At 47.6% G+C, this 14,378-nt stretch overlaps 1 protein-coding gene across 1 annotated transcript in view; it reads right to left on the bottom strand.

Annotated features, from left to right (window-relative positions):
* REEP1 (receptor accessory protein 1) overlaps positions 1-14,378 on the bottom strand; it is a 105,761-nt gene that overhangs the window by 45,099 nt on the left and 46,284 nt on the right. Inside the window, exon 2 of the mRNA XM_069494534.1 lies at positions 8,274-8,346. Coding sequence (XP_069350635.1) covers positions 8,274-8,346 — 73 coding nt within the window. The remainder of the gene's footprint in view (positions 1-8,273; positions 8,347-14,378) is intronic.

The following is a 14,378-nucleotide window of genomic DNA, read 5'->3' as shown; positions in this document are numbered from 1 at the left end:
TGTCCTTGAGGAAAACTCCGCATTCCTCACCCAACACAGCCAACCAGGTTCTGTCACTTCCTCTTATTTCTCTGGAACCTATCTTGTTTTCTCCATTCCCCTCTGCCTTTTCCTTACTTCAGACCACCAGCATAACCTGTCTAGAACAGAACTACAGCCTTACGCTTGGCTTCTGTTCCTCTGCCCTTCTCAATCTGTCCTCCAAGTTCCAGTCAAATTGGATCTTCTTAAATCTAACTGGATGATTCTCTTTCCTAGCTTAGACTTTAGTGGTTCCCTACTGTTGTTAAGATAAAGCCCAAATTCCTTAAATTGGCTTACAAGGCCTTGTATGAACTGGCACCTAATTATCTCCATCAAAAGCTCCTCCACTCCTCTACCCACTCTCATTTTCTATTTCAGCCATAATGAACCTCTTTCAATTTCCAGAATAGAGGGACCTCTTTCGCCTCCTGATTTGAGCCCTCAGATCTCAGCCAAAATGTAACTTCTCTAGGAAGTGCTAGAAGTTTGTGTGAGTAATCTTTTACTTTCTTTCCCTCTATTGTGCCACACGTGTTCTTTGTCATAACACATATTACACTGCTTTGAAAGTACCTGTTTATTCCTCTGCTTTTCTTTCTTTCGTTCGTTCGTTCGTTCGTTCGTTTTGTGCATTCTAGTTGCATCCTCTGCTTTTTCTACTATATTTTAAGCTCCCTGAGGGTAGAGACCAGTCCTTCTTGCACATCATTATATCTCTAGTGCCCAAAGCAACTCCTGGTGTATAGTAAGTACTGAATGGCTATGTTTTGAATGACTGGATTAGAATGTTGGCATGGTGAATGGGAGAGAAAGGATGGTTTCAAAAAGTTTGAGAAGGAATATACTTTGGGAAATACTGTCTAAATGGCTTTTTGAGAAGAAAAGGCAGAAATAGCTTGCAAGGCAAAAGATGTTCACTGCGAGTGCCCACTGAGTGGACAGCTGCACATACATGGCAAGAAAGGCGCCTTGCATGAAATCAGGGCATGAGTGATTAATAATTGTGGGGTGACTCACAAGAAGAAGAAAGCAAAGAAAGAGCCAATTTAGGCAGAGCAGATTGAGGTCAATGCAGCTTAGGATAGTGTGAGGGTCCAGAAGAACATCCAAGAAGAATGCCCACCAGACCCCTGGAAAGGCAAGACCAAAGGAGGGAGGTTAGCCTGAAGAAGTTTCCATCATGCACTCCTTCACTTTAGAATACTTTCATGCAGGAACCAGGCACAATGCCTCATGCTTGTAATCCCAGCACTGTGGGAGGCCAAGGCAGGAGGACTGCTTGGGGCCAGGAGTTTGAGTCCAGCCTGGGCAACATAGCAAGACTCCGTCTCTGCAAAAAAATTTTAAAAATTAGCCAGGTGTGGTGGAACATGCCTGTAGTCCCAGCTGCTCAGGAGGCTGAGGCAGGAAGATCACCCTAGCTCAGGTGTTTATAGCCACAGTGAGCTGTGATTGTGCCACTGCACTCCCGCCTGGGCTACAGAGCAAGACCTCATCTCTTAAAAAAAAAAAAAAAACTTTCATGCAGAAAGAAGGATCTGAGTATGATTCATTGTGGCTAACAAGGTCAGTGGAATACTGGTGACTCAGAGATGGAAACCGTATTCATTTAAAATTACTATGAAATGGTTCCCCCCATCATGCCTGTGGAAATCTAATAACAGTTATTTTTCCCAAGGTTTGAAATAGAACTTTCCAGGTTTAAGAGGTTCTATCCCAACCTCCCTACAAGATGGGGAGGAGGAGCCTGGGTGGAGCTTCAATCAGAATAGAGCATGGGAGTCAAGGCTGATTTGTTTGACAAGGAGCAACTGTGGGATGGAAAGCACACAGCATGCCTGAGGATTCCTTGTGAACTGGTCAGGAGCAGGATCCAGGAGTGAGAAGACAGGAGAGAAGCTTTGAGCCCAGGGAGGGAAGCAGGCCTGGAGACCTTCCATGAGCCACAGAGGCTGGCTGGGATTCCATGCTCCATCTACCCTGCCACAGGGTTTCTGACAGCCTGTGAAAGGCCTCCCTACAGGATGTGGGGGTAGCAGGCTTAGCCACCTCTTTAGCCTCACCTCACCTTTGGACCCTCCTCTAACCAGCCACACTAATATTTCTTGAGCCTTTCACACGCCTCTTGCACCTGGCCCTGCTTCGGTCTCACAGGGAATTCGCCATGCCAAATGACTGAGTAAGAAAAAATTTGAGACTGGTTTGCAGATGACTCTGCACCATCTGCTGGCACAAGTTCATAGTGGTTGGCTAGAGTCAGGGTGGCCCTGAGACAGTGGGGAAGCGAATTCCCTGCAGGCAGGACTTTGAGCAGGGCACTTAGCCTGATGCCCTGAGTTGATGCATGTGTACTGTCACCAGGTGTATTAACTACATTTTCTTATTTTCTGTATTTTTGATGCTCTGGCATCTGGGGCCTCGCTGACTAGGAAGAGACTGCCCTCCTCCAGGCTATCCAGTTCTTAGAGATGGCAAAAGATTTACCCCAGCACGCCTTTCATATGCAAACTAAGCAATCCAGAGCCTACACTCTAAACCACCTCCTTGATGGAGCTCTCACTGGTTGACCCAATATTTCCCAGCTGTAATCACCCTAGGACAAGTACCAGACAACTAGAGGCAGCCTCACACCCTGGAACCTACTGAAATTACTCAAACTAGCCAATCCTAAATCTGTTTACCCTGCCTTGCCTTACTTTTCTTATGGAAACCACAATAAAGGCTGCTACCCATGTTTCCCCCACTCCCTCTCTGCCTCCTGACCAGCCAGGTGCGTCCCCACATGGCCCTACATAGCATGCCATGCCTTCTGTTTCTAGGGAACATGAATAAAAACCTCTTCCTTCATGACAGTCATTTCCATGTCTTCGTATCTCACCATCCCTGAGTAAAACAAATCCAGGTACATTTTAAAACACCAGCTAAAGTTTTGTTTAGATGATGAGGTTCTTGGAAGGGGCAAGAGAGATGAGTGTTGAGGTGGTCTGGGAATGATGTGAATAGGCCCAAAGAATGGAGATATCTGTGGCTCAGTGCTCATGCTCGCCGACAGGTCCCACAGCAGAGGAGGCTCTCAGTAACCAAGTGGGTGAGATGACTGACCAGGCCTGCAGGTGCCAGCCAGCCTCTTTTCTCTGGCTTGACAGTGCATGTTCAATGGGCTCATGTACCAAGTGGCCACATGGAAGTGACAGAGGTAGCATATGGGCTGAGCGACATGGAATCCCTCTCACCAAGGCGGACCTGGCCACAACCACCACTCAGAGACCAGGCTGCCAGCAGCAGTGACCAAGCATCTCCAGGATGACACCGTATTCCAAGGCATCAGCCAGCTTTCTGGAAGCAGGTTTATTACACCAGGCTCCTTCCCTCATGGGGTGGGCAGCATAGGGTCCTTCTGGAATATTCATTTCTTTTCTGCACATGAACTTGTTTTTATATTGCCATACTTCTAGCAGCCACACAGCAAGCTGTAGACTCAGGGAGTACCCATTTCATTTTGATGCATCCCACGCAATACTACTTCTCACCAAGGACTCTCCTTACAGCAAATGAAATAATAGGCTGATGCTTTGGGGAGTCACTGATCTTATCACGCAGTACCTGAGAGATGGATGCTTCCAGCAGGGGATACAAAATGATTTCAATGAAGTGGAACAGAGACTATACTGTCACCTGGCCATTTCAAGAGACTCATACCAGTAGGAAATAAATAATAAAGGGACTGATGAGCTTTGATGGGGTAACTGATTCTAATTATGAAGAGGAACCAGGGTTGTTACAATGAGGCAGGAAGGAGAGTGGACAGAAGTTAAAGACCCTCGGGGGGACCTCCTAGACCTGAACTGTCTTGTTCAGAGGTAAATGTCAATGTGTCATTACCATAACCCTACAGAGGCAAGGCTGCCAAGACCTCAGATTCCTCAGGAATAAAGATTTGGGCCACACCACTGGATATGCAACCCCACCCACTAAAGCTCTAACTCAAGGCAAAGGGAATTGGATGGCAGAAGAAGAAAGTATCAGGCAAACCTGAGAAAGACTCTGGAATGGCTGTCCTGTGGAATGCTAGGTGCCCAGTGCATCCTTCTGAATTATCTCGATTCTGCAGATGTCTTAGTTTTCAATGTCTTTGAGCTATTTTACAACTTTATAAGAAAACTGATGGCAATGCAAATGGTTTTGTTCATAGAGTGCGGTGGTGTAGAGGTGCAAATGGATTTTGTCCAGCAGAGGTACAAAGGATTTCCCCATCCCGCCCACCAAGAAATCAGTTTAATATCAATTAACAAATTATTTTCAATATTTCTGACTGCCTACATATGTCTGTTATTTGGAGTCTCCTTTGAACTATTTTTTAACACTTTACTGGTTCCATTAATTCACAAGTTAAGTAAAATGTTTGACGTGTTCATTTTGTATTTATACAACAGTCATGATTTTACTGTTTTTTAAAAATTATCTTTATTTTTTTTAAGACAGGGTCTTGCTCTGTCACCCAGGCTAGAGTGCAGTGGAGTGACCATAGCTCACTGCAGCCTCAAATTCCTGGGCTCAAGTGATCCTCTTGACTCAGCCTCCTGAGTACCTGGGACTACAGGCACGTGCTACCATGCCTGGCTAATTTCTCTCTCTCTTTTTTTTTTTTTTCTGAGATGGGGTCTCACTGTGTTGCTCAAGCCAGTCTCAAACATCTGGCCTTAAGCGATTCTCCCCCTTCAGCTTCTCAAAGTGCTGGGATTATAGGCATGAGTCACCACACCCAGACTAAAAATTGTCTTTTAACACAAGACATAAATACCAGCTATGAACTCATGACCAGTTGCATGAATATGGACTGCAGCTTCTAACCATATGTTCTTCCTTTCTGTGTTATGTATAGATTTAAATATTTTAACTAATTATATTTTAATTTATTCCCGCTCCCCACTAATATAGTACATGGGCTGTGTCGGTGATGACTTGACAAGTCAGTTTCTGGAATGCTATTATTAAGGTTGGATCCTGTCAGAACCCAAGGAAAGGACTTTGCCCAGAGACACTGGGCCTGGAGCTGACTCAGCAACAAAAGAAATCTGTATCTGACAAATGAGTTGTACGGAATTCCTGTTGGAAGTTTGTTTTTAAAGCCAAAATACATGTAAAGGAGTGGATGTGGATGCAGGACAGCCAAAGACGTACATGTAATGGCTACTTTTTTTCCCACTGGTAGTCACATCCAACACCTTCTAAATGGGGAGAAATCTCCCAGCATGAGGGTCTTTGTGGGAGGCAAGGCCTGTTGTCTGAGCTTCAAAAAATCAGACGCCCCTCTCCAGGACTTTGCACCTTCAGGGAATGTTCCAGAGGCACAGACACAGGCAGCCAGCATCCACCATGTGCCACCAGCAGAGGCTTCCTAACCAGGTCCTCCCCACGGCATGAGTTTGGCCGTGACCACCATCCAACCTTCTCAGATCCTCCCCAGGTCCTGAGTATCTTTCTCCCACTTTCTAGTTAATTCGACAAATTCCCATAAATTCCTTTCTGTTTAAGTTTTTATCCAAAAACCTTGAATAGTGCAGTAAGTCTGCAAAGACACAAGAAGCTATAAATGTCTTGAGCACTGTTTCTCAAATTGGGGGTCTTGTTAAAAATGTGGTTTTTATTTAGGAGATCTGGGTAGAGACTGAGATTCGGCATTCCCGATGAGCTCCCAGGTGATGTTGATAACACCAGCCCACCAACCATGCCTTAGGTACTGAGATCTAGGGCAGGTGCAGAGAACTGGCTGGGAAGGGAAGGAGCAAGATGAAGATGGGTGTTAAACACCATATAATGCAGCTTGGATCGATCTTGCAGCCATTAAAGGATCCAGGAAGAGGGAAATTAATAGATTTCCATTTTTTAAAGGCAATTGGATGTTACATGGACTGGGAAATAAGGGGCGAGAGGCAGGGGAACCAGTTAGGAGGTGTGGCAGGCAGAATAGTAGCTCCCCAAAGACGTCCATGTCCTAATCCCCACGTGGCAAATTGGACTTTGCAGTCATTAAGTTAAGGACCTTCAGATGGGAAGATGAGCCTGGATTAGCCAGGTGGGCCCAATGTAATCATGTGACTCCTTAGTGAGAACCCTTCCCAGTTGGGTTAGAGGGAGACATGATGTTGCAGGCTCTGAAGGAGGAAGAAGGGGCACAAACCTGGGAATGCACGAGTGGCTTCTAGGAATGGGACAAGGCAAGGACAGCGCCAGCCTAGCTTGACTTTAGCCCAGGGGGACCTGCTGGACCTCTGATCTTCGGAATCGTAAGATAATACATTTGTGCTGTTTTAAGCCTCTGAGTTCATGGTAATTTGTTACAGTGACAAAAAACTACTTCAAGGCTACTGCAACATTCCAGGAAAATGATGAGAACCTACTTTAGGGAGTGGCAGCAGAGAAGGAAAAGAGACCTGAAGATTTTTCAGGGGGTAGGGGAGAAGGAACACGGTCACCAGCCAGTGTGTGTGTTGAAGTTGGGGGTGAGGGAGAGGCGGGAGTCGGAGGAAACCCCTGCGTTTCTCTCTCGGACAAACGGGCCTGCTGGTCAGAAGGACTGCAGGAAGGAAACCCAGGAGAGTGTGAGTGCAGACAAAGGAGGCAGGCCTCCCCTGACACTACTCAGATCCTTTCTTCAGATTCTATTTTTATCAAGAAGGCTTCTAGTCTCAACTCTCGAGCTTTCCATAGGGAAAGTGTATTCTCAGCAGCCGCACAAACAGCTGCTCTGCCATCAGTTATGGCTGTCACTCTAAATTAATGAATTGCCACTCTAGTCGTAAACCAGGCTCCTGTGAGTTTAGTCAGAGCAAAACAATTCACCAGGGTTCGATCTCTCTCGGATGAGCGGACAGAATCGAGTTTCTGCCCCTGCAAAGTGCAGGATCAGATCCGGCACCGCAGTGACCCCAATAAGGCTGCCTTCCCTGGCATAGCTTCCCGTGCTGCAGGTGGGGAGCGGTCGGCAGAGGGACGGCTGGAAGAGGCTGCCTCACGCTTTGCCCTACGCCAAGGCAATGGAGAACCAGGAGGTTCTGTGCTTGCAACTTCACAGCTAGTTATAGTGTGCACACTGAGATTCCCTCACATGTACCAGGACCCCGTCTCCAGAGAACAAATCGCTCCCCTCTGCATCCCCTGCTTAGGAGCAGAAGACGCAGGCAGAGGCAAGTAGTTCTGGGAAACTGGGAGAGAAGGGGGAGAGTTCTGGTTGCAGTTGATCTGGAGGTGGCTGGTTTCACCATAAAGACTCTCTGGGAAATCTGAGAAAGAAAAGAATGACTTTCCAGGCCTGCTTTGAAATGTTTCTTTACCTACACCAAACTTGCCAAGTGACATCTTCTGAGTAAAAGAGAGATTGCTGTGACCCCACTGCTCAGATGGGGACACGGAGACTCTTAGAAGTTGAAGCTACTTGCCCAGCATTTCATTAATGTCAGAGCCAGGACTTGACCTCGTCTCTTGATGCCGTAAAGCATACCCTTTTCTCTTTGACCTGGGTTTGGGTCCTACACGAGGAGCACCCTTCCTTCACCACCCCACACAGGTCCTTGTCAATCACTGTTGGTCTGACAGTCTTTCTGCCTGAGGGTGCCACCCAGCATATTCAAGGCTGGTGACTGGAACACTCAAATCACCCAACAGTAATTGATACAATCCTCCAACCAGCACATCCTCCTGGATCCCGTTCCTGTGTGCTTGCCCTCCGAGACATGCTGCAGGAAACAGATACAGAATGACGAACAGCCCTGCCCTCAAAAAGCTTATATAGCAATAGGGCTTAAATGGTGAGGTGCTGGAATGAGGGCAGTGCTGCAAAGCCAGGAACCAAACCCAGGTCTGCTGGACTCCAGGAGCCATGCTCCTGCCCTAAACGCCACACTGTCTCCTGGTCCCGGTGCTTTATGGTCTACAGAGTGCTTTTCAGACAAGGAAACAGGCTGAGGGAGGTGAAGTTACTCGTGGCATGTGGCAGAGCAGAGGGACCTCCCATTCCAGGTGGCATCTCCTCTTGCCATACCTCTCTGCTTTCCTTACTTCAACACTTGAGGTCTAGACAGGGGACAGGACTCCTGAGATGTCTCATGAGAGGAAGAGTGACGAAGGGACTCATTTGCTCTGCCTCCAGTGCCCACAGCAAGGAGGGCATCCACCTTCTCCCACCCTTCACACCCAGCCTCCCCACCTCACCCCATCAGCCACCCCCTCAAATAAACAGTGCTACTTACATATTCCTTAATGTCCTTGGATTTCACAGCCTTGTAGGAATAATATGCAGGGTAAAGGGTGCCAAATATAAGCCTGGAGGGAAGACAGAGAGACAAAGAAATGTGACTTTTATTCACCCCATTTAATGGAAAATGTGTGCCTTTGATGCCAAGAACAATTCTCCAAGCTACAGAAAACACTGCTGTGGGGCTTGATTTGTTATGAGTGCCCTGAAGGTTTTCTGCCCATAGCTGGGGCATCCGTGGCCACTTCTATCTTCAGTTATAGCCCACGCCCACCTTCCTTCACTCTGATTTGGGATCACAGAAGCCAAAAATGGAGACGGGAGCAGCCAAGACCCCTGCAGTTAAAGGCCAACTTTCCTCTCTGGCTGCAAAGCCCCCTCCGATGCTCTATGAAGCCCGCACACACCTTGGGCTTCCTTCTCCATTAAAAACCTTTTCCCTCAAGGTTCTTTCGAACTTCACTCCCCTGGGACTTGATGTCAGCCTCCTGCAGCCAGAATAAGCTTTTCAAATTATAAATCCAATCAGGCCAACCCCTCCTCCCACCAACGCATCCCCATCCTGCATTAACCTGCTTCTCACTGCTCTTAAGATGACAAAGCAAAAATAACACCAGGGTGACTGTGTTTGGGCAGCAGCTCTCACTGATCCATATGCCCAGGGTGGCCCTGGGTCATTTAAATGATCTGACGTTCAGCCCTGCCTCTAAGGAACACGTGATATAGCCCCACCTGCCCTCATTCCCTGCACCTTGCACCCACCACAAAGCCTTGGCCTCTGTATTTTCTCCTCCTGGACCCTTCCCTCCCCCTTCTTGGTCTGGTTAGTGCCTTTTCACCCATCAGATCCCAGCCCCAGCGTGACTTCCTCATGGAAGCCTTCCCTGACCTCTCTCCCATCTCCCCACTACACGCTCACAGCATGATGTGCATATTATCAGGGTGTTCTTTTACTACTGTTTGTGTGATGCTTTGATTGCCAGCCATCTCCCCACTGGACTGTAAGCACCTTGAGTGCAGAGAATGAATCTGTTTTGCTCAACACTGCGTTCTCAGGCCTACCATATAGCAGGCCATCAACAGATACTTGTAAATGAGTGAACTGATAAAATATCAGAGCTGGACATTCACCTGATATGTGAGGTCACCTCCAAGTGTCAACTCAGGTGTAAGGGGACTGGGTGCAGAGGCGCCCTGGCCCCAAAGGAGCTGGCAGCTCCTGTGACAGCCCCACAGACAGAGCTTCCAGGGTCCCTGCAAGGAGCCTGCCCAGTTACAAGACACCACGCTGGGGAAGCCCAAAGCCATGGCTCAGTGGGTATTTAGAGGTCGTACAGACAACTCCTAGTCCAGATGCAATTTTCCAAGCAGGGCTCAGCTTCAGCACAAGCACTGTTTCTGGGGAACACCCTGACATTCCACATTCATCAGGTTTCCAGGAAAAAACAGAAGGTTAACTGAAGCTAGTCAGTTTCTGACCCTGGAGGGGAGGGGGCTGTGTTAACTCTTGGCTCACACAGGCCCTGAGCTAAGCATTTTACGGCATTACCCCACTTAAGACTGCTTTGTTCAAGGAACCCCTTTTATAGACAGGACTCCAGCACACAGAGTGGCTGGTCACTTGCTTGTCTAAGGTCCCATGACCAGTGAGGGGTGAAGGCGGGAGCCAGAGACCGGCCAGGCCAGCCTCCCCCAAGCCTGGCTTCCTGTCACCACTGTCCATGGCCTTGGAAAGCACAGCCATCCTCCAGGAAGGCTGACCTGATCTTCAAGAGGAGCAAGAGGGGAAGCAAAGTGGACAAAAGAGCAACTGGAGGAAGGGAAAAAGTAGGACGGGGAGAGTGTAGGGGGGCAGAATTTAAGAGAGAGAGTGGTGCCAGGGACACCAGGCAGGCCAGGGGATGCAGCCGAGGAAGCTCACCGGACTTGGTCACAGGTGCCTTGGTGAGGAGGGCTTCCCACATCCTCGCCCGCCTCTCTGCCCTCTCACATCTCAAGGGGGTCTTCTTCCCCAGGGAGGCCTTTCCTGAGCTTGTCACGCCTTGTAGATCAGGTTCCTTGCCTTGCTCTATGTCACTGTGACTCCTGTACTTGCCCCTGTCTGAGCCCTTGTCCACCTTTCCCACTCAGACGGTCTGCCCCGTGTCTCTCCATCCCTCAGGGTGGCATGTTCCACAATGCCAGGGACGGCGCCTGTCTCATTCATAACCGCACCGCCCGTGCCCAGCACGGCAGGAAGTGCTCAGTAAGTCCGTGTTCACTGCGTGAAGTTTCGGAGAGTGGTGAAGCCAAAGTCAGCACCATCCAGGGGGCAATGGTGACCTTGGGACTGAGGTCTCAGCAGCGAGGTGGATGCCAGGCAGCACCAGGCTGAGTCAGCAAAGCCTCGGGCACAACGCCACAGACTCCAGGGAAATAAACACGCCGCTCCTTGGGCACAGATGCCCTGGTTATCCTGCGTCTACCAGGACGGCGTCCAGCCCTGCCCTGAGGCAGCATGTGAGCGGCAGACGAGAGATAGGCGGACAGCACAGGGCGACCCAGTGGCCGACTGATTGGCCCCTCTGTGAATGCCAAGGAGCCGGCACCCTTGGAGTGGTCAGAGTTGGGACGTCTCGAGGAGCAGCCGGACTCTCTGGGTGTGAACTGGTTGCCAGTGTCCCCCAGCCTGGCCCCCTTTTGATAGCACAAGGTCTCACCACAACCCAATTTGCTTTTCCGTTTTTAAAAGCTTAATAACACTTAGCATTTCATTGCCACAGGGAGGGGGAAATGAGATTAAAATGGCCAATTCTTAATCTATTCTGGAGGAAAGACATAAGGAATGAAGCAGGCCCAAGCCAAAGGGGTTCCATCCTTATGTTCCCTCAGGCCAAGTGTCCCCACCCCAAGGCCCTACCTGCCTTGCTTCCCACCCCTCCCTCAGCCTCGGGATCACAGAGCCAGCAGCTGTCCCCCATAGACCACGCTGGCTGGCAGGCCTGACTTCCTGGCTGCTCTTTCTTCTGCATGAACCTTACTTAGTGCTTCATCTTCCCCCAATCCCACAACTTTCTTATTTTTCCTGATAAAGCCCTATTAAGACCCATCTCAAAAATGCCACTTCTGTGAAGTCTTTGGTTACTCTTCCCTCAATTTTCTTGATACTGTTCAAGTCTGTGACAGCCTTATGTAGTCTTAGTAATAATAAAACATTTAAAATATTAATATCAAGTGCTCACTAATACCAAGCACTGTCCTACAGGCTGTACACATGCTCTCAATCCTCTCCCATGTACATAGGATAAGAATTCTTACTTTCCCGTTTCACAGACTGGGACACGGAGGCTTAGCAGTGTTAGTCACTTGCCCAAGGAGATACAACAGCCAGGTGCAGAGCTGAGATACAGACCCAGGCAGTCTGACAACAGAGCCTGCCTCCTCCTCCTCCCGGGGCTGCCTGTGCTGGCTGAGCCTGTCTCCCACCCAGACCATACAGTCCTGAGCCATCGGGGGGTCCCTACTGCTTGGCACAGCCCCTGCCAAGAGGGTGCTTGACAAATGCCTACTGAGTGGACAAATGAGTAAACAATCGTAGCCTCTCTCCAAGGAACTTAACCCACGTGCTGGACTCACATCACTCTCTCTACAAGGTCAGGAAGAAAGTGGTAAAATAGTTAGGAGGGTCTAAAGCTCCTTCAGGACTCAAGGTGGGCTCAAGCAGGGAGAAGGTGGAGGGAGGAGGGAAGACAGCTCTGTGCTAGCACACTCCGCGCGGTTCCTTCTGAAGGGAGCTCACACCACACCTCACAGCCTCCCAGCTCTGCGCCCACCCTCCCTTCTCCCCACTGTCATTAACTGTTACCCTGAAGCCCCCACCCGTATTTACTGGCTCCATGGATCTGCCTGCTGCGTTTCTCCAATCTCTGCCCTTCCCTCCTCTTGCTCCAAGTTAGGGCCTTCATCCAGATCACGTCCCCACCCACCTCCCCTACAGCTGCCGCCTCCAGAAGGGAACATCAGCCTCATGTGAATACTGTGCTCTAATGCAGTGGTTTCCAACTGGGGGTGATTAAGTTTCCCAGGGACATCTGGGCAATGTCTGAAAACACTTTGGTTGTCACACCTGAGAGGGCGCTACTGGCATCTAGTGGGTAGAGGCCAGGAATGCTGCTAAACATAATACATGGGACAGCTCCTTACAACAAAGAATTATCCAGTCCAAAATGTCAATGGTGCCACTGTTGAGAAACCCTGGTCTAGTGTGTTTTTCCTGGTCCTCAGGCTAAGGGCTCTTCACCTGATCATCAAGGGCAATCTACTCCAAGAGTTTTTTTAAAAATGCCCAGTGTCTCAGGAAAGACAGCAAATGCTCAGACAGGAGGGGCTGGTCCAAAATGCTAAAGACCACACACCTAGCCCATTGGCCAATGTCAGGGAAAACAGCTCTGAAGCTACTTATCAACTTCCTGGAGCTCTGGCCAAAAGAAGAGAGATATTGCTCACATGAATTAACTGTAAATGTTGCTGAGGAGGACTGCTCACCATTCCCCAGAGCCTTCAGGGAAGAGATCACCGGCTAGGGCACAGGTATGAGATGTGACATTGTGGTTGCTGACTGTGGCCACAACCTCTGCAAACCGTGAATCAAATCGTATTTTCCACAGTTTTTTAGGCATCATAGAGTTGGACCAACATTTCTCAATCCAAAATTATGTTGAAAACTTAAAAAATAAATGCTAGCAATTATATTTTCAAAAACCAACTATTAAAATGTAAGAGAAATAACAAGCCTATTTATATACTTGTTTATACCATTATAAAACAAATCACATTGTATACCACACAAAGGCTTCTGGAAAGCTTTATTACTTGAGTGGCGGTCACACAGATTTTGCTTTATATAATAGTTACAAACATACATTAAACTATACACATATTTCCTATGCACTTGTCTGTATATGTATATATTTCATAATTTTTTAAAAATGGTGTGCGATATCCAAGAAAATGAATTTACACCAAAGGTCTTCCAATTCATGAAGGAATTCATCTGAGAATTAAAAGGTTAAAATTTACACTGATCATATTTTGTGCTTTTTGTTCTTAATAAAATATGAATATATAATTTTTTTGTTTGTTTTTTTTGAGATAGGGTCTTGCTCTGTTGCCTGGCCTAGAGTGCAGTGGTGTCATCATAGCTCACAGCAGCTTCAAACTCCTGGGCTCAAGCGACCCTCCTGTCTCAGCTTGGGACTACAGGCATGTGCCACCAAGCCTGGCTAATTTTTCTGTTTTTTATAGAGACAGGGTCTTGCTATGTTGCCAAGACTGGTCTTGAACACCTGGCCTCAAGTGATCCTCCCACCTTGGCTCCTAAAGTGTTAGGATTACAGGCGTGAGCCACCCGTGCCCAGACAAAAGTATATAATTTCTAATTGCTGTTCTCTGAAGGTTTTTTCTAAAAGCTTATGAATCAATTTTTATCACTTTTTATGAGAACTAATCTCCAAGATAGATTTTGCTGTCTGCTCTAAAAGAAGAAGTCTCCTTGGTTCTTGAGCTTCTTTTGGTAGTCCAATAAATATGTTGCAATTTTTAATTTGGAAAAAACTTTAAAACAGGGCAGATATATTTGCAGTCCCCTACATATACCTTCCTGACACAATCCTTTTCCCCTAAGTCACCACTATCCTGAATTTGGTGCTCATGATTCTCACCATGTTTTTATTAACTATGTAAACCATGCATAGACAGAAAAAAATTTGTGTTTATCCCTATTTAAAAATTACATAAATGGAATCACACTAGATGTATTCCACTGTGATTTTTTTCATTCAACCTTATGTTTTTGAAATTTGGTTCATGTTGATACTTGTCTCTCTAGATCATTTTAACCACTGTGTAGAACTTCACTAAATGAATGTATCACAATTTATCCATCCTATTGATGCATATTTAGGTTCTTTCCAATTTTTCCCTGTTACACACGAGGCTGTGATGAACATTATTATGCATGCCTCCTTGTGCACATTTGAGACCTTCTCTAGGGTATATACATAGTATGGAACTGCTGGGTCATAAGCTACAGAATCTTCCACCAGATAATGCAAAACCACTT

Source organism: Eulemur rufifrons, chromosome 19 (genome assembly GCF_041146395.1).
Source record: "Eulemur rufifrons isolate Redbay chromosome 19, OSU_ERuf_1, whole genome shotgun sequence".
NCBI classification, from domain to species: Eukaryota; Metazoa; Chordata; class Mammalia; order Primates; family Lemuridae; genus Eulemur; species Eulemur rufifrons.
Note: the sequence above shows the minus strand (reverse complement) of the source record. Positions and strands in the feature narration are given on the sequence as shown.